The 19,582-nt window shown below is 49.5% G+C and overlaps 3 protein-coding genes across 3 annotated transcripts in view; 1 reads left to right on the top strand and 2 right to left on the bottom strand.

Moving 5' to 3' along the window:
• Positions 1-15,357, top strand: part of LOC134513320 (olfactory receptor 51E2-like) — a 109,426-nt gene extending 94,069 nt beyond the window's left edge. The window contains 1 exon segment of the mRNA XM_063329826.1: positions 14,932-15,357. Coding sequence (XP_063185896.1) covers positions 14,932-15,357 — 426 coding nt within the window.
• LOC134511251 (olfactory receptor 51H1-like) lies at positions 6,903-7,859 on the bottom strand. Its single transcript, XM_063324909.1, has one exon. It carries the CDS (start codon positions 7,857-7,859, stop codon positions 6,903-6,905), a length of 957 nt encoding a protein of 318 aa, XP_063180979.1.
• Positions 15,358-18,335: 2,978 nt separating the features above from the next.
• Positions 18,336-19,359, bottom strand: LOC134513248 (olfactory receptor 52K1-like). Its single transcript, XM_063329667.1, is given in 4 exon segments — positions 18,336-18,864; positions 18,866-19,046; positions 19,049-19,257; positions 19,259-19,359. Coding segments are annotated over 4 exon segments (1,020 nt in total).
• Between the last annotated feature and the right edge of the window lie 223 nt (positions 19,360-19,582).

The raw sequence follows: 19,582 nt of genomic DNA, 5'->3' as shown, positions 1-19,582 counted from the left end.
AACCCAGAGAAATCTGCAAACATTGCAAAGCCCTGTATTTCATCTCCCTGTATTAAGCGAAGCTGGTAGATAGAGGCGATTCAGAGGCAACTGAGAGGTGAACGCAGGTCAACACGACCTGCATATAATTTACTAAAATACAAACTCAAAGCAGCACTGTGTACGGCATGTCCCAAACCTCCAGCAGCAGGATAACATTGTCTGAAGGTTGTAAATAACAGCTGGGATGCAATAAATTTACCCTGATGGGGAAGGAATGTCCAGGCAAAGCTGTGAAACTCGCTGCCGGTGTGTGATCTCAGAGAGCGGTGCCTGTCCCCGAAACTCAGCAGTGCGTGCCACAGCTTGTGGACAAGCATCATTCTTTAGGGACTTCCTTACAAGCATGGTTTCCGCCTCCTCTGCTGGCCATCTGCAGCAGAGCTCTGCCAGGAATGGCCAGCAGAAGGAGAGGGCACAGCATTAGCTGTAGAGAGACCACTGTTTTGCCAAAAACAACCAAAAAAAATTGTGGACGGAAAGCACATTTCACTTCTAGGTGCATCCACAAGTGTCTAAAATGGGGTCAAATGGATCCAGGTGCTTGCCATGATCTGCTCTGAGGGAGGGTTTTCTTCTCAGAAGGAAAAAAAAGACTGGTGCCAATTAATTAATCCAAAGGGTTTCCAGGTTGCCTGGCCCCATCTGGACCGAGGTGGCCGGATCACGGTGCGATCGTGTCGCAGGAATTTCACATTTGTCTTCACCTCATTTGGCAAAGTTTAAAGAGACCGAAATTCCAGAATGTCATTTTGAAAAGGTTGAAAAGACTTTGGCTTCTGATGTCACCGACATATTTCATATTCTGTAGGTTGAAGCAGTTTCATCCTGATAAGGCCAAACGTTTCCATTCACCTTTTTCAGTCTGCTGTAACGTCTGTGTGTTACAGACCAGAGCGCTGGGCTGCCCCACAGTATTGTCCCTGCTAAATTATACACATTCGGGAGCTAAATGATCACAACCACCCATCTCCAGCCTTTATTACTGCCTGTCGGCGCCTGTGTTGATGGGGAGGCTGTGCCTGGTGAGATGGGTCAACACCGTCTCAAACAGCAGAGCAGCTGTTGGATTTACGTCATGATTTTAAGACGATATCGCAATGGGCATCTCAGGAACAGCAGCAGGGAAATGGGAGCAGAGGTGCGAGGAGAGACAGTAACAGGGTTACGTTGCTAATCCGCAGTGATTCCTTCAAAATAAATCACTGTGAGATCATTGAACGTGTTGAAATCCAATCTGGCAATTGAGAAAATGTGATCAGATGACTCTGCTTTCAAAAGGGAGCCGGGGGAGAACGACGGGGATTTGATCATTGACAGATGAGTAGCTCTGACTTTGAGTGAAGTCGGGATCTGGTTGCCGCTCCGGCACACACAATGTTTTATTTGTTTGTTTCACAGCTGGGTTGTACATCTGAAATGGTTTCTCGGAGAGATGGGGTGGGAGCAGAGCAGACAGCCAAAGCAGAAATACCAGAGTAACTAGAGATGCAATGCAAAGGATTGCAGGGAAAATTTCCATCAGAATTTGTGCTCATAAATCTTCCACTTCCTTCGAGAACAACTTCCCCTCGGGAAGAGATTTTGTGACCAAAATTCTGGTTTTTGGACAGAATGGTTTGCAGATGTCCTGCAGAGCTGGCCGGTGTTCCTGCTGGCCGCCCTGGGCACACGGAGGTGCTTCCCTGGTCCCTGCAGGAGATGGGGAAGCGGGGAATCAGGGAAGACTGATGGGAGAGGTGCTGGTTTCAGGGCTCTAAGATGCTTGTCCTGGGATGTCCAGCACCATCACAAGGATCAGAAGATGAGACACCACAAGAACTGAATGGCCAGCCACAGGTACCATACTCGGGTCCCACAGGTTGTTGGCCTTTATGTCTAGAGAGACCATCTTCACTGCCCTCGGGGTTTTAAAAGAGAATTTAACAAAGTCAGAGCCTGAGAGGACAATGCAGGTATCTCTGTATAAAGTCATCACTCCTACTTTGTCCATTAAAAAGATTAGGAGGAATGAGACATTTCTCCGAGGTCATTAATCTGGTTAATTCACTGAAGAGCACTGCGATAGGGACACACAGCCAACCTAACCTCATTGAGGAAAAAGATGTGGGGAGTGCAGTGGGGAATTTCCATGGAATTAGACCAAATCAGGCTCAGTGTGACTGGCAGTATCAGAAAAGGTAGGACTGGATCTGTGAGGACTTGCACAAAACGCAAAATCTATCTGAGTGCTTCTCTTCACCTTTGCAGTACAGAGGACGCAGAGTTTCTAGCGAGCCTAAGACTAGAGCACAGAGGCTGGACAGAAATGTCGCTGCCGTCCATCAGGGTGGATGTCTGATGATTAAAGATGCTGCTGTTGCTGGGCAATAGTTTCTGAATGCCGTCTGGAAATTCCCCGAGTCACTAATGCAGTGAAGCAGAGATGAATACCTAACCAAGTGCCCTGAGGACCATCAGAGCCACGATGCTACAGTTTTACGTTGTCTGTTCTGTGCTAATCCTAGAAATCATAAACAGTTTGGTCAAAAGGGACTTGAAGAGGTCATCTGGTCCATCCCTCACACTGAAGTGGGTTCACGGGTTTCTAAATGAGGCTGGATAAACTGCCCCCCTCTGCAAGAAGAGACACAACGGTGGGGCCAAGAGCCACAAGACTCACCACGCTTAACCGAGGTGTCAAGAGGAAGAGGAGAATGAGGAGGAGAAGGAGAAGGAGGAAGAGGAAGAGGAGGAGGAGGACGTGGAAGAGCCAAGCCCTGGTGAGAGTGGGCAGCAGCTCCCAGGCATGGGTTGACCTGGTCCCTGTGTGATCCAGTGAGGTCAGCCTCAGCAGCCACCACATCTCATTTTCTCCTACAGCTGGAGACGAGGATTATCCTGCAAATCCTGAAACCCACACAACGTAACCCACCTTGACCTTCTTGAAGGACACTTGTGGGGTTTGTTCATGCATGATCTACAGAGCTATAAACACCTCCAGGGTGTCACACCTACCAGGTGATATTTAAGATGGAGAGTTCGTTACCTAGGATGTGGTTTTGGGGGTGGGATTTAGTTTGAAATTTCCTTGTCTGAACCTGCAGAGCATCTCAGCTCACCTTAGAGCAAATGTGCTCCACGGCTCCACGGACTGCATGGACCCGCCACCTCTGGCTGTCATGGGAGCTTGGACCCCTGGCCCACATCTAGTCCCAAACTTGGGACACTGAATGCAGAGCTGAATCTAGGGAAACTCAGAAGCTGGATTTTTGGAGTTATTCCTCAGCACTTTGAAAACCATTATGCCCTTTTATGGAGGCCCAGTTGGTGTACTTAAAACATCCAATTAATTTTGGCCTCAACCATGATCTACTTCATTCTCAAGGTTGAGATTAATGTATGAAAATTGTTTACTTGGAGCTGCTCTGTCTGGCCATGTGCAAACATATGGATATGGAGGCATAAACAGAGGATTTTGTGGTCTTAAACTAGGTCAAAACATTAGTCCATGTCCAATTCCAAAGATAAAACAAACTTTCCCAATGAACATGTAATCCTTCTCAGGATCAGCTCATTCATGTTGATTTACTACAAAGTTCCCTGGAACTTAACAGGACCTCATAATGGTGAAATCCCAAGATGCATAAGCAGAGGAATTGTGTGGTTCCTACCAAAAATAATAAAAAGAAAAACCCCTCAAATATCTCAGTGGTATGCAGCAGAGTATCCCAGATCTGACCCAGTTCTGTAGACTCCTTTAACTTCATAGCTAGGGCCCGGTTTTTATGTCTGCAGAGCAGATGAGGTTTTACCAGTAAGAAAGCTGTGCTGCTGCAGCCAGCCTTCCCCCTTTCTTGGAAGAAAACTCCTGTGAAATCTGTTAATAAAAAACCAGCTAAATCCGTTGCAAGGCCTGAGCATGGTTGGCTATTTCAGCAGGAAATATGAGATTGGTACAAAACACAAATGTTGACTAGAATAAGAAGCAAGTGAGGCAGTGTCTGGACACCCTTTATTTTCGCATCCCTGCGTAGCATCATCAGAATTACTGCACTTACCAGGCTGTGAAGGTGCTGGTGTGAAGGACAAGTTGACAACTGTTTGCTGGCAACAGGGAATTTTGTGGCGGCAAATGTAGTATGTAGGTACAGGGCTGAGCAAATGCGGATAAGGGAAAGGGATGGACAGGTGGAAAGCACTTGTAGAAAAATTGGTATGTACATTACTGCTTTTGGCGCCATCAACGGAAAGTCAAACATAGAAAAGCAAACAGCAAACGTTAGGAAGACGCGTGGTCCTGTCAATTATTAAATGAAGCCGGCAAATCGCTGTGACTCAGAGAGAGCTGGAGAGCAGCCGGGTTCAGGGGGAGCTGCGGGTACAGAGAACACGTGCGAGCCTCAGTGCAGCACAGTTCATGTCGGAAACATAAATCACCAGGCAGCGAGGTACCCGGCCATGTTACTCCGTAAAGGGGGTGAGAAGTTTTTAGGATAAATGCAAACTAAAATTACTACGAATCTCATTACGCAGCATCACACAGGCCTTTCAGGACTGCAATGCATTAGCTGCGCCCTGTTCTTGGGTGAAAGACCGCCTCCAGGAGGGCTGGGAAGCCCCGTGAGCACCAGATGGACCAATGGTCACATCTTGATTGTCCGTGGAAGGAGATGCATGGGCTGTTTGGTGCTGGGTGGCTCAGAGCCGCGGTGCCAATTGGCACTGCCTGGCTGAAATGTGTGAAATTCTTGTGTTTTAACCCAGCGGTGGCTTTCACCTGTGAGGCAACTGGTTCAAAACAGCCAATTTGTGGGCAGGTGACATGCACCAGGTGCGTTCACCTCCAAGGGAGGTTGACCTCAGGGAGCTGCTCTCTGTTGTCCACCAGCTGATGACAGCAATGTTGGCTCTTCCCAAGGCTTGCCCAGTCTGACGCACTGGGTTTAGCAAAATGTTCAAGCACGAGAGAAACGGCTCCTTCAGGTGCTCGCCCAACAACGTGCCTGTGGTTATTGCACAGCGTGACACCGCTGAGCGCTCAGGTCCCTGTCGTTAGGTCCCCGGTTCTGACCTCTCGTTGGCAGATCGGAGCCGATTCACAATTTCAGCAGGATGTGCACAAATTCCCTGTCTGCAGACTTCTACTTTACAGACCCTTGGAAAAATACAGGGGACACTTCTGGCAGCTTCCCAGAGTCTGCACATTCACCCTTGCTGAAAAAAAAAAATACCCAGACACAATTTTCCCATAACTCTCATGCTTGCCAAAAAAATAAATGCACCTAACTCCGTTTCACACACTGACCATTTGGATTCTCCACAGCAGCACCTAGGAAAGCCGGGAGAAGCTCTTAGTACATTTTCCAAAGCAGCTTTTGGAGCTGTAGGAGAGGGTGGCAGGGGGAAGGTGGGAAGCAAATAAAATTCTAAAGAGAAACACCAATTTTTTTCTCCCTACCAAAGCTCTCCAGCACATCCCTGCAGCGCGCAGCATCTCCCAGTTTGCTGGACCTGCTAACAGACGGGTAGGGCATCCCGAGGTCCAGTCCCGGTCCTCACCTTGTAGCTCTTCTTTGCATGGCTGGACACCCACCCTGCCAAGTGCCTGCTCTGAAATCGGGGGTTTCCTCTGCCTTCATCCCTCCCCAGCACAAACGCTGGTCGCAGCATCACTGCAGCACACTCTCTCCCATGAGACGGGGGGCTGCTGTCCCTTCACCTCCACGGTCGTGGTTTCTCTTTCTCCTCCTTTTCACCCTGCTCCCTCTTCCTTGAGCATTCAGCTGCTGGGATGAGGCGAAGGCTGGGTGGGCTGAGACAGCCCAGAGGAGGAGACCAGCCCATGAGGAAGACTGAGGGCACTGATTTGGGGTCAGAAAGGAGCAAATGACCCTGCAGACATGACAGCGACAGGGATTTGGCTTGCAGGGAGGATTATTTTAGGCAATGACAAGGGTGGTTACTTGGGAGGTAGATTGCCTTGAGACGGGGTGGAGGCTCCTCTAATGACAGCCTGATGCTCTGGAAGGGGCAGCTCAGCCAGCCCCAGTATGCAGAATGTCACTTATACATCGCATGTGTCCCTAAGGAAACGGGGCAACACAGAAATAGTGTCGCAGGATATGTTTGGATTGCGTTGCATGCCCATTGCACCCTATACCTCCGTGCCAGACCGACCTACCCTCGCTTGAATCCAAACCTGGGAGGTGGGGAAAGATTTTTGTGATGTTCCCATCAGTTAGAGGCAGAGCAGATGGTATCATGAGACAGTAAAAACCATACACTCCCCTTGCAGACCCTGAGACTGCGCTCAGTTTTCTGGGTTTGTGTCCTTAGGTTACAGTCCACAAGCCATTAGTTCCTGTCTCCATACCTATAAAGATGTGAATCATAATATTTGTACAATGAAAGTGGAGGAGCGTGATGTGGTCACATAACTCTGGGGACTGACAGCTCGATATAATGGACCCATATAGGGATATTGTAATTAAAAGCACAAGTCTGGCAACACTGTTTGCACTTCATCAGAGACCAAAACTGCTGTTAGCAGTGAAACCCTTGACGAAAGCCCGCTCTCAGCAGCCTTGTCTCTCCCCACCTGCAGGGAGGACAACTTAATCACACGGCCACACCAGCTCTGCCCTCTTGCAGACTTTCTGAGAACTGGCGCAACCCAAATTGAGAGGTGGAATAATGTGAATTGCCATAATCTATCCCTCCATGGAGAGTAAAAACGCTGTATTGCAGAAGAGGTGACACGTTTCTCCTGGAAATTGAAGGAGCATGAGTGATTTTCCCCAGGAGACGACATTGCCCATAAGCAACCAGTCTGGAGAGGAAAGGAAGGAGGAGGCTGGCTCTGGGGCACTGCCACTCTGGGACTAGACCTGCTGCTGGGGCACTTTCCGGCAGAGCAGGATGAGGATCCGCCTGCGGATCTGCTTGGTTTTCCAGCTGTACACCAGCGGGTTCAGGACAGGGGGCACCAGGAGGTAGGCATCAGCCAGGAGTGTGTGAGCGAGGGGGGGCAGGTGCTTCCCAAACCTGTGGATGATGGACAAGCCAATGAGCGGGATGTAAAAGATCAGGATGGCACAGAGGTGGGAGATGCATGTGCTAAAGGCTTTGGCTTGTGTTTCCTGGGATACGATGTTCAAGATAGTCCTGATGATCATCGTGTAAGACAGGAGGATGGTCAGGGAGTCCAGCCCCTTGGTGAGTATCACCGCGGTCAGCCCGTACAAGCTGTTAACCTTGACATCCCCACAAACCAGCCTCAACATGTCCTGGTGCAGGCAGAAGGAGTGAGACAGGACATGGGACCTGCAAAAAGGCATCTTCTTAATAAGGACAACAACGGGTAGCACCACACAGATGCCCCGCATGAAGATCACTCCCCCTGCCTTCATTATCAGGGAGCTCGTCAGGACAGAGTTGTAGTGCAAAGGGTAGCAAATAGCAACAAAGCGGTCAAAAGCCATGGCCACCAGCACCCCAGACTCGATGGCAGAGAAGGAATGGATGAAGTACATCTGGACGATGCACGCCTCAAAACAGAGGGAGGTGGACTCGAACCAGAAAATGGCCAGCATGGTGGGCAGGGTGGAGAGAGACAAGCCCAGGTCTGCCAAGGACAGCATGGAGAGGAAATAGTACATCGGTGTATGGAGGCTGTGGTCTGTCTTTATCATCCAGAGCAAGGTACAGTTCCCCAGGAGCATGAGGAGGTACAGGCAGCAGAGAGGCAACGCCATCCAATAGCTGCTCATCAGCAGACCAGGAATGCCGGTGAGGATGAAGGTCAGGGGACTGGACACAGTCCTATTGGAAGATGACATCTCACACACTGATGGTCCGAGGGTCTGGAAATAATAGTGTCTTGGAATAAAAGCCCTGCTATAAGACCCCACACAACCCAGATACAACGGTAGCTCTTGAGAGCTAAGAAACCCCTGTACATAGCTGCCCTCATGCATATCCATCACATCAACCAAGGAATGATGATGATAGGACGAGGGGGGAAGGGTTTTCCACTGCAAGAGGGGAGATTGAGCTGAGATCTCGGGCAGAAATTCTTGGCTGTGAGGGCGGTGAGCCCCTGGCCCAGGTTGCCCAGAGAAGCTGTGGCTGCCCCATCCCTGGAGGGGTTCAAGGCCAGGTTGGCCGGGGCTTGGAGCGACCTGGGCTGGTGGGAGGTGTCCCTGCCCAGGGCAGGGGGGTGGAATGAGATGATCTTTAAGGTGCCTTCCAACTCTAACCATTCTGTGATTCTATGATTCTATGAAAAGCCACAGTGGACCAGTCCTGGGGTCACTCTCTGGGCTGTACATAGCAGCAGAGAACGAGGAAAGAGCAGTGCACCATTTAGTCCCCCCTAGTTGTAGACCCCAACATTTAATTACCCAAATTTTCGGGACATTTGGTGCTCAGCCCTTTGGGAGGTGCCTGAAAGCTTCTCAGTCTCACAGGCAGGGCAAGAGCTTGGGGACAGGGTGCTCCTGCCTGGGTGAGAAGGAAAAGTGGGATGGAGACCTGGAAACCAGCCCTGGGAACAGCAAGAGGAGCAGCACTGGTCATGCCGGTGCCACCAAGGCTGAAGCACCTGGATGGGAGAGGGAAGTAGGGACGGAGAGGGTGAGAGACAAAGGCAGAGAAAGGTCAATGTTTGTGCCGAGCTGAGTGTGGTCAGACCACAAGAGATAACGTCTCACTCTGAGGTGAGAAATAGCCCCATTATATGTGATTCTGTATTGATTTCTTCCCTTTCTGTTTAAGTATGGCAAAACGTGTAACGTTTTAGGGAGCTTTATCAGCTAAACCTGCAGGTCAATTAACCAAACTAACCCTGACGGAAGGAAAATAGATTTGTCCTTTACAGCTGCCAAAAAGGTTAAATGGAAAGGAAGAAATTCGGAGGCTCAAATAAGACCGAGCACCTGAAGTGGTGGTTCGTCTGCCCGAGGCCATTAGAAAACCCAACAGCAAACACCAGGTCTCCATTTAAGCACTCTGGAAGCCGCCTGCTTTGCTGGGCAGCCTCACCACCCCGGGAGCACGAGCCATCAGCTGCGACACTCAGCAACGGGGGGCTGGGGCACGCGGGGGAGATTTCCAGAGAAACATTCCAAACGGGCTTCTCTGCAAAACGTGGTTGAATTTAGTGCATCTTAAAAGCACCAGCTGAGCCGCGGTCACAGCAGCGCGTCCTCGCCGCTTGCCGCAGCGGGTCAGGGAAAAAGTGCGTGTCTCTGTTCAGCTGGAAATGAACACGTTTTGCGTAACTGAGGAGCACAAATTGGTTGAGGTTTGTCCCAGAATTTGTCTGCACGCGCACGCGCCCTCAGACTCCTATCTGCTATCAGAAAAAAAAAAGAAAAAAAAAAATCAAGTTTTCACATGGCTAAAGGGTCAGGCCTGAAAGACATTGGGAGAAAAGAACTGGGATGGTGAAAGAGGTAAAGGAGGATGTACAGAACCTATAGCTGAGGAGCTGAAGAACCCCCTTTGCTCCTGTGGGGAGCAAAGTCATTATAGAAATAAACTTATATGTCCTATTCATGTAGCACTTGAGAGAATGAGGAAATTTTTTAATTATTGATCAAGGTCAATTTTTAGGGTGGCTTTTCATATCACAGCATCATAGAATCACAGAATGGTTTGGGTGGGAAGGGACCTTAAAGGCCACCCAGTGCCACCCCCTGCCCTGGGCAGGGACACCTCCCACCAGCCCAGCTTGCTCCAAGCCCTGGCCAACCTGGCCTTGAAGCCCTCCAGGGATGGGGCAGCCACAGCTTCTCTGGGCAACCTGGGCCAGGGGCTCACTGCCCTCACAGCCAAGAATTTCTGCCCAGGATCTCAGCTCAGTCTCCCCTCTTGCAGTGGAAACCCCTTCCCCCTCGTCCCATGGCTCCCCTCCCTCACCCAGAGTCCCTCCCCAGCTTTCTTGTAGGCCCCCTCTGTATCAAGCCCGTCGTATATATCAGATGGAAATTAATATTTAACAGAGCAATTTGCCATCTTAGCACTTTTCTAATATGCTGGTTTGTTGTTTTTGCCAGAGACTTCTGTAAATTCTTGTTTTAACGCAAGCCCTCAAACAAATTGTCCTTGCAGGGGGAGAACATCTCAATCCTGCCATCTTCAGGCAGCCCACCCTGTACTTACCCCCGGAGACAGCAGAGGACAGGGCTGGGGACTAGGACCAGCCCTGGCTGTGCACAGTGCTGCAGGCAGCACCGGGCAAAGAGCTGGAACGACGTATTTAATCAGCCAGAGCAAACCCCACGGGTCTCACCCAGGGAGTCACAGCTGATTTCTTTGCTCTTCACGGGGTGTGAGCCCCATGGGACTGTACACAAGTAGGCTTTCCTGTCTCTGAAAAGATGGCAGAGTGCAAAAATGGGGGTGAAGGCAGCTTTGGGGCACTGGCTGTAAAAAAAAAAAAAATTACAAAAAGTGTGTATTCAGAAAATTCCACACTTTTGCCCTGCTCTGTGAAACTTTTGCATTCTGTAAAGTGAAGACACCCAACCCTTGTGCCTTCTATGTCTTCTACCCCCCACCCCAGGGTGCCTCCGTGCAGCTCCCCCCTTTATACATAGGTACCTTTTATATATGTATATTTGTACGTGCATATATCATATTTAGATAGAAAGAAAGAAAGAAAGAAAGAAAGAAAGAAAGAAAGAAAGAAAGAAAGAAAGAAAGAAAGAAAGAATACAAGGAAACAAGGACAATAAGAAAAATCCCCCAAAGTTTCCCAAAACCAGCCCAAGCCAAAAGAACCAGCCAAGGGATTCATAATCAGAAACTTTATTTTGAGAATTTTTTTGATTCTGTGATGAATTTCACATGGAGATGGGTGGTGGTGGGATACAGAGATGGTGGGTGGTGTGATGCTCCCTATGTCCATGGCAGTGGGGAGCTTCCAGCTGCCCGTAGGACCATCATGGGGTACAGAGGTGGTGGGTAGTGCAGAGATCCCTTTGTCCGTGACTGTGGGGAGCCTCGGGCTGTGTGCGTTTCCTTACCCTTTGGTCAACATCCTTGTAGAAAGCTGTGACACTCTCTGGCTGGTGGCAAGGAGGGAGGGGACAAGAACTTGCCATGGTCTGATGGTGTCCATATGGATCAGAGGATCAGAGGAACTCCTTGCTGAAGGTTGCTGTGGATTCAAATTATTTACTTGAGTTAGAAAGGAAATTGGGAGAGTCTTGAAGAGGGATTGCTGAGGGCTGCCTAAAGCAGACCGGACCCCTCCTGAAATGAAAACAGCAGGAGGCTGGAGGAGAATTAAGGGGCATGGTCAGCCACCCCTGGTTTTGTTCCATCTGCAGACTTGCTGAGGGTGCACTCTGCCCCATAAGCTGGGTCAATAATGAAGAAATTAAACAGTACTGGTCCCAGTATTGACTCACTAGTCACACTAGTGACTGGCCTCCCACTGATGACGACCCTTCGAGCCGGGCAGCTCAGCCGCTTTTCTCTCCTGGGCCTCAAGGAGCCTGTCCAGGAGGTGAATGTTTTGGTGTGGTGGGGAGAAAACCAAGAATCACTTCATGGTGCAGAGCTGCGTGCACAGGCAAAATCACCTGGAGCAGCTGGGTTCTTCCAGCAACGGTGCTCTGCCCCCAGGACAGGCAAGGGTGTCCTATAAAACAGGGCAGCCTGTGGCTTGTCCCTTGTCAGCAGCACTGAGCCTGGCTGGGACACATCCCTGGAGGGATTTAAAAGTTGGGCAGACGTGGTGCTGAGGGACATGGGTTAGTGGTGGGTTTGTCAGTGGTGGGTTGATGGTTGGACTCGATGATCTGAAAGGTCCCTTCCAACCTAGAACGTTCTATGATTTTATGATTCTAACTGACTTAAGCCTAATACACAATGAATGGAAGGAATCTGAACTGTTCTGCAGTGGGAAGTGCAGGTCTGTGGGTGCCTTGGGAAGCCCTTGGGTTTTGTCTCCAGGATCTCCTCCATCGTTGATGCGTGACTTCTCTGTTATCCTGCAATCTGGTTTTATCTGAGGTTCCCTCTGCCATCTGCAGCACTGCACTTTTTGTGATTGTCAGGATTTGCCCCGGCCTTACCCCAAACTGTCGCCAAATACCAGGAGCCTGAGCTCAGATGCTGAGTTGCTGCAGCGTAACGAGCTGTGGGCGTCAGACGAGCACGGTCACTCCTCGGGGCTGTGTTCCCTTCCAGACATGATGTAGTTCAGCTCACAGTGAGCAAAGCTGAAGCCAAGCAGAAGTTCTCAGCATTTTCTGGGGGCTAGAGCGGTCCCTCCGACACTTTCTGTAGCTCAGATGATGCAAAATACCCTGAGAAAGGCTCTGACTGCTTTGCTTGTCAGGCAGGTCTTTGTCAGGACTGTGGGAGGAAAGAAACTATTCCCAGATGGCATTTTGTGAATATATTTACCAGCTTGAAATTTCCCTGTTGTTGCCATAGCATACCTTGTGCCCCCGCTGCGAGCGTGGGGTTGGGAGATGCCCAAATTGACAAACTATACTACGAACACAGAAACTACAGGATTTAGACTAAGCAGAAACATGCTCACTTTGGACTTGGCAAGGCAGTTTTTTACCATTACCTTCGAGACTTCTGCTCAGTGTAAGATAACTTGTGTGCTTGCAACGGGACAAAGCATTTGCCACCACCTCCTTCCTCCACAAACACCATGTGTCCGTGTCCGTGACAGACCCCATCAGGAGACCTTCAGGCCTGCAGATGGTTTCAGCTGTGGCAACTGTTCGGCGCCCAGCACAAAGGGGTGTGAGTCTGTGAATGCTATTGCAGGTGGTAATAGTGTAAGCTGGTCCAGGATTGTGCTGGGAATTTGAAATACAGCGGCGCTTCTCCTTTCCTGCTAGAGTCAGTGCAAATATTTCCACTGACTTCAGAGGGGCAGGGCTGAGCCTGAGCCGGGAATTCAAAGCAGGATACACTGATGCTTCTCTGTGCTTCATTCTTGCTTCTAAATTCTTGTTGCCGACTATAATAGCATAGGTGATAAATATCATTCTTCACTTCAAGGCTTAGGAGCTCAAGCAAATCTGCATGGAGGTCATGTCAACATTCAAGAACATCAGCTTTAGTTAGCGTTTTTCCCCCAACAGGTTTCCCAGGGTTGGAAACTTCTCGAAACTCTGTCTGTCTCCCTGTGAGTCATGGCAACGCCTCCTCATCTTCTGTGCAGTGAGACAGGACCAAAGCCCATGTACTATTTCTTGGCGATGTTGTCCATCGTTCTGTCTGTCTGTCTTCAGGATATATAGTGCTGGGCGTACTCTGGTTTAAGCACCGGGAAGTCATCTGCGATGCTTGTTTCCCTCAAACTTTCTCATCCACTCAGTCTTGCTCATGGAGATATCTGTGTTGCTGATGACGGTCGTCAGTAGCTTTGTGTCAAACCACAACCCCCTGCAGCGCAATCCAGTCTTAATCACTTGAGGGATGACCACGGTGGGACGGGTGTTCGTGTCCTTGTTGTCTCAGGCGGGAAAGTGACAGTGTGTCCTGGGCTGGATGCTTGGAGGACTGCAAAGAGGCAAACCCACAGAAACTGGGACGTAGGTTGTTATTTTTTAAAATTATCTATTTTAGCATCGGCCCCTTATTGTGTCCCACTGTGATGTGCGTTGGTGAAGTACAGAGCAATTCTCTGGAGGTCTGTCCTTAGCCTGGGCCACAGACCCAGCCTGGTTGGGACACCAGGGGAAGGTGGACGTGGAGGATGCTCTGCATGGGGCAGGGCAGGGTGCAATGGCAGAGAGGTGTTTGGGGCTTAGAGGCATGGAGGAGTGAGGATTTGGGAGATGGCTTACTGTGTAAAAGGGATGAAGGAGGAATAGCATCTTCAGAGGGTTTGTGACGTTTGATCTGCGGTTGAAAGCAGGACGGTTGAGGGAAGTCTAGATGAATCACCCCCTCACCATTGCAGGGCAATGGCACAGGACAGAAAAGCAGAAGGGAGGATTTTGCCAAACGTAGAAATTGCTCAGGTGGGTTACAGGGAGCAGGTCACCATTAGTACCTAGGTGATGTCTCATTAAGGGCAATTATTTTAAAAAATAATTATTTTTCAGCAGTGAGGACCCAACTCTGCGCCCCAAACAGCAGTTCAGGAGGGTACAGCAAAGGGGATGACTAGTACATGAAGTAGTCCTGCTGACCAACTCATCCCAGTTGCTTCAAAAGTAGACGATAAATCACCCACAGAATGCTCGCCTGCTGTTGGTCCTGTGGGCTGTATCAACACTGTACCAAGAGTTACGAGTCCAACTATTGGCCTCTTTGAGTCTCAAGCTCCTTAAGGGAGGGATTGTCCCTGTTGAGGGAGTATTTCCCTTGGCAAAGAGATTCTGTGCGTGGGTGAGCCTTCTTAATGTGTATGATACCTGGTGGGATGGAGTCATGACAACAAAGACAAATTCTTCTCAGTGGTATCCAGTGAAAGAACAAGAGGCAATGGGCAAAAACTAGAAAAAAACAGGAGATTCCAATTAAACAGAACATTTTTTTAATTTTTTTTTTATGATGAGGTTAATCAAACACTGGCACAGGTTGCCCAGAGAAGCTGTAGAGTCTCCATCCTTGGAAAAATATAAAACCAAGGTGTACACGGTCCTGGACAACCTACTCCGTGTGACCCAGCCTGAGCAGGGAGGTTGGACAGGACGATCTCCAGAGGTCCCTGCCAGCCTCAGTGACTGTGACTCTGGATAGCACGTACAGTCGTTTCACACTGTAAAAGCATTGATCTGGGGACACTACAGTGCAGCTCTCATGTTAGTGATGTATTTTCAGTATAAAAAATAAACACACTTAATATTCCAGGACTGACAGAGCACCACCTGGTTCCAGAGGAGAAGCAGAACCAAGTCCTGCTCTGCCCCTTCCCTTCTGCAGTCACACTCCTGCCTGCACCAGGACGTGATGAACCTGGCCTGCGCCAACACCACCCCCAGTGTGGTGTACGGCCTCACCGCCATCCTGCTGGTCATGGGGTTGGACGCCGTCCTCATCTGCCTCTCCTACATCCTGATCCTCAAGGCTGTCTTGCGGCTGGTGTTGTGGAAGGAGAGGCTCAAGGCATTCAGCACCTGCGTTGCCCATATCTGCGTGGTCCCGGCCTTCTACGTGCCCCTGATTGGGCTGTCCGTGGTGCACAGGTTTGGGAAGGACCTGGCTCCACTGGTGCATATCACCATGGGGAACATCTACATCCTGGTGCCCACTGTGCTCAACCCCATGATCTACGGGGTGAGGACCAAGCAGATACAGAAGAGGATCCTGATTTCAATTAAAATTTCTGATGACAGAACTGCCCATTGAACTGCACCCAGCTCTTGACTTTTCTTGACTTAGATTGGTAGCTTTGGGGATGGGGAATGTGCTCCTTCGCTTTGACCCTGCAGCATGCTGCCTTAGCCCTTGGCAGGCTCTCAGTCACTATCACAGCACAAATAACAATAATTTATGACTGCAAACTGATGAGCAAATATACTTTGTGCAACAAGCACTAGTACTGTAATAAAAGGTTACACAAGCTCAGGAGGTTGATGGCTTTATGGATGCAGTCAGGGCCCTTCAGGAGCTAAGATTTATCTGGGACTTGTTCCTTTCCTTGCAGCGCATCCCAGAACGGCGGTGAGTGAGACAGACAGAGAGACACTACAAAACATTTTCATCCACTATTAACTTTTTCACTGGTCGTCTTCTTCTTGCATTTATTCACTGCCTGTAATTTAGAAAATTATTTTTGGAAGGAACAGATAAATACCGCTTTGTGGAAGCATAAATTTCTAGCACAAATCTGATTAAGAGCTTCATTTTCTGAATTTGGAACAAATTAATTCATTGTCCACACAGCACAAAGCAAACCAATATTTGTAAATTGCTGCTCAAGATATTTTTCGGGAGGCGTACTGGGTGTAGGTGGTAAGATCTGGGTGGCGGAGGGGGGTCCGGGGGTGCCCAGGAGGGAGGTGCGGGGCTGTCCTGCGCTGGACACAGATGGTTCCAGCTGGATCAGCATCAGACCCATCGTGCACCGAAGCTGAGCCAGCCAGGGGAGTTTGTGCTGCCTCTGTGAAAACATGTTTAGGAAAGGTCAGAAAATGTCTGACTGAGAGGGGAGGAGTGAACAAAAAGAGTGAGGAACAGCAAGGGGAACTTCAAGGTCAGAGCAGTAGAGGTGCTTCGTGGTGGTAGAAGAACTCCCACTGAAGGGACTGTGGGCTGTGGAGGACCCACACCAGAGCAGGAACACCCCTGAAGGGACTGCATCCATGAAGGACCCACACTGGGGCAGGTACAGCCCCAAAGGGACTGCACCCGTGAGGAAGCCCATGACAGGTAGACCCTGAAGGGGTTGCAGCCTGTGAAGGACACACACTGGAGCAGGTACAGCCCCAAAGAGACTGTAACCATGAAGAAGCCCATGACAGACAGACCCTAAAGGGGTTGCCATCCATGAAGGACCCACACTGGAGCAGGTACAGACCTAAAGAGACTGCAGCTGTGGGTCAGACGATGATGGAGAATTGGAAATGAGTGAGAAGGAAGGAGTGACGGAGAGAAACTGCTGTGTACTGACCCTGACCTGCACCAGTCATCGCCTTGCTGAGGGGAGTGAGCAAAACCCGCGGTGATGACGAGGAGGGGAGTCTGGAGTGAAGAATTGACTGGGTACCACTCTGATGCTTTCAAGGACTCACCAGTCATAACTGCAAGATGCCCATTTCTGAGTGGGAACGGGCAGCTCATAGCACAACATCGTCTATGCAAAAACAGGGATGTGCTTTGCCAGAGCACTGCAGTTTTAATGAAACTGTACTGAATTTTACTGTCTCGTTTATCACTATGAAGAATTACAAAAGTTCTCCCATAATCTCTCATCTCTGCTACCCTGGGTATCGTGGTTTCATAAAAAGCTTTGTAATATCCCAAATCACACCCTTCCTTAGATCTCTTATCAGTGGAAGAAGAACTGCTGAGGACAGCCTGGGGGAAGCAAACAGAGACCCCACAAGACCCTGTGACCCTCATGGCAGTGGGGGTGACGAGCCACCACGTACAACGTGAGCTTGCTGGACATGGGGGTTTCTTACCCGCTGGGCTGCGATTGCAAAAGCCGGGTCAGGGATGCAACAGCTATAGATATACCAGTAAAACAGGCCAGACTCCGTTCTTGTGACACATAAATTCATTAGACACTGTGAACAGGAATCTCCTTTTGTAATAGTCCAGATTTATAAATATGCCAGCTATGCAGAAAAACACATTTCTTATTCTAAGGCTTGGAGAAAATAAAAGAAGTAGATACATTAATTCAGTAGAAATAGTATGGATTTCATTCTTTTTTTTGTGCTCTATTTGCAGCACAGATCTATGAATCAGATTTACAGCAGCCTAGCACATCAATAAATAACTCAGGCAACAGAAATCACGTCTAAGTCATATGAGGACAATCACAACTGAAAAGAGAGCTAAAAAACCAGTGCTCACAAGTGTCTGAGCTCCTCCCCGTGACCCTGGGAGCTGGTCCCCTGAGCCCCCCACTGCAAACAGGGGTGGAGGAAGGGGGCAGTGCTCTGCCTTTGCTGTTGAGGGGGGATAGGGTGCATGCGGAAGGTTTAACCTTACCCTTACTGAGACTGTCCTCAGAGCTCACGCTGGAAAACCTGAGCAACCATCCGCTGGGCAGACGCGTCATCGGCCATTGCGTTCTAGCCGAAAGGCTGGGATCAGGCGCGGGGCTCCGGGCTGCTGTGCCAGTGCCATGTGCCCGAGGAGCGGACATCACCCACCACCCATCCCCTCTCCTGGCAGCGAGGGCTAGCATCTTGACCCTCACCCCGCTCCCAGCTGCCTGCCAACCCAAGATGGTTTGGCCCTTCTTTCCCCCACCCACCGCAGTTAGATGGTCCAGCAGCATCCACAGCTCTTTGGAGAGAACCTGCAGGCCATCGGCTCATTTCCTTAGCACACAAAAAGAGAAGAAATGCAGCCTGGGGAGCTCAAACAAGAAGGTTATTTACCTCTGGCTCACTATCAGCCCAAGCCCAGTTTGACGTCAAAGCCAAACTCTCCGAAAATTTTCAAGTTCTGCATAGGCTGACCTCTGGATGTAGCACCCTCCTCAATCTGCCAAGCAGGCTTTGCTGCTTGCTGCAGGCAGTGATGAGCTGAAATGCTACCGTTTTCAGCACATATGTACAATCCTCTCACAATGCTCAAGCGTCAAACTTGGAAAGATTCAGGAGAAGAGGTGGGTGTTGTTTTAAGTGGATCACGCACTTGCTGCAGAGTTATGTGTCCAGGGTTAATTTCTGTGTCCCATCGTAGGCTGCAATTTGCATGTGCAGTTGTATGAATATCCGTACAGGCTCCTGTAGATGGGATATGTGAGAATTTATATTCTCTTGAGAGAAAAATGCAATGAGCACCCGGTCATGGATCTGCTTGTTTTTGACACCATACACCATGGGGGAGGAAGGGACGTAGAAATTAGCCATAAAGGTGCGCATGTGAGAGGCAATGTGGCAACCAAACCTGTGGATGACTGATGAGGGAACCACAGGGGTGTAGAAGACCAGGATGACGCAGATGTGGGAGAGGCAGGTCCCCAATACCTTCAGTCTGTCCTCCTTCAACGCCAAGCTCAAGATGGTCCTCAAGGTCCTGAGGTAGGAAAGCCCGATGAACAACAGCTTCAATTCCAGAATGAAGAGAACCACGATGATGTTACTGACCATGGTGTTGGCACAGGCCAGTTCCACCACCACCATGTGTTTGCAGTAGCAGTGGGAAATGATGTGGGAGCAGCAGTACGGCAGGAGACAGGAGAAAAGGCAGAGGCAACATGAGCCCAGCTGTCCTCTTTAGAGCCAGCAGCCCATTCTTGACTACCAGGGAGATGATCAGGATGGACTTGTAGCTCAGGGGGTTGCAGATGCCAACATACTTGTTGAAAGCCATGGCCAGCAGCTCCACCGACTCCATGATTGAGAAAATGTGAAGAAAAACATCTGCACAAGGCAGGCACTGAAGGTGATCTCCTGGGCACTGAACCAGAAGATGCTCAGCATTTTGGCCACAGTGGTCAGGGAGACCACCAAGTCAATGACAGCCAGCATGGACAGGAAATAAAACATGGACTTGTGGAGAGATGGCTCTGTCTTCATCATGTACAAGAGGGTGCTGCTCCCAAAGAGGGCTATGGTGAACACTGCTGAATGGGATGGAAATCCAGGGCTGCGTATCTTCCAGCCCAAGGATGCCAGTCAAGAAAACCATGGACGGGGTCGTGCTGTTGTAAGCAGAGTTTGACATTGAGAGGCATCCTTTCCAAACTACACATAAAAGTGTCTCTTTTCGATAAAACATAATAGAAAGCATCATTAAACTTTGCAAAACATACCCAGATTGTGCCACTTTCACTGCAACTCCTTATAACGTAGTAAAGTTGATTTTTTATTTTGCTTGTTACTAAAACATGGCAAGATCAGTTTGTGGGGTTTGTCAAAAAGAGTGTGAAGTGATAACAAGTCAAGAG

Source organism: Chroicocephalus ridibundus, chromosome 1 (assembly GCF_963924245.1).
Source record: "Chroicocephalus ridibundus chromosome 1, bChrRid1.1, whole genome shotgun sequence".
Classification (NCBI taxonomy): domain Eukaryota; kingdom Metazoa; phylum Chordata; class Aves; order Charadriiformes; family Laridae; genus Chroicocephalus; species Chroicocephalus ridibundus.
This window is presented reverse-complemented; position numbering and strand designations above follow the sequence as displayed.

Coding starts and splice junctions, on each gene's coding strand:
- LOC134511251 (XM_063324909.1), bottom strand. CDS start 7,859: ATGTCATCTTCCAATAGGACTGTGTCCAGTCCCCTGACCTTCATCCTC.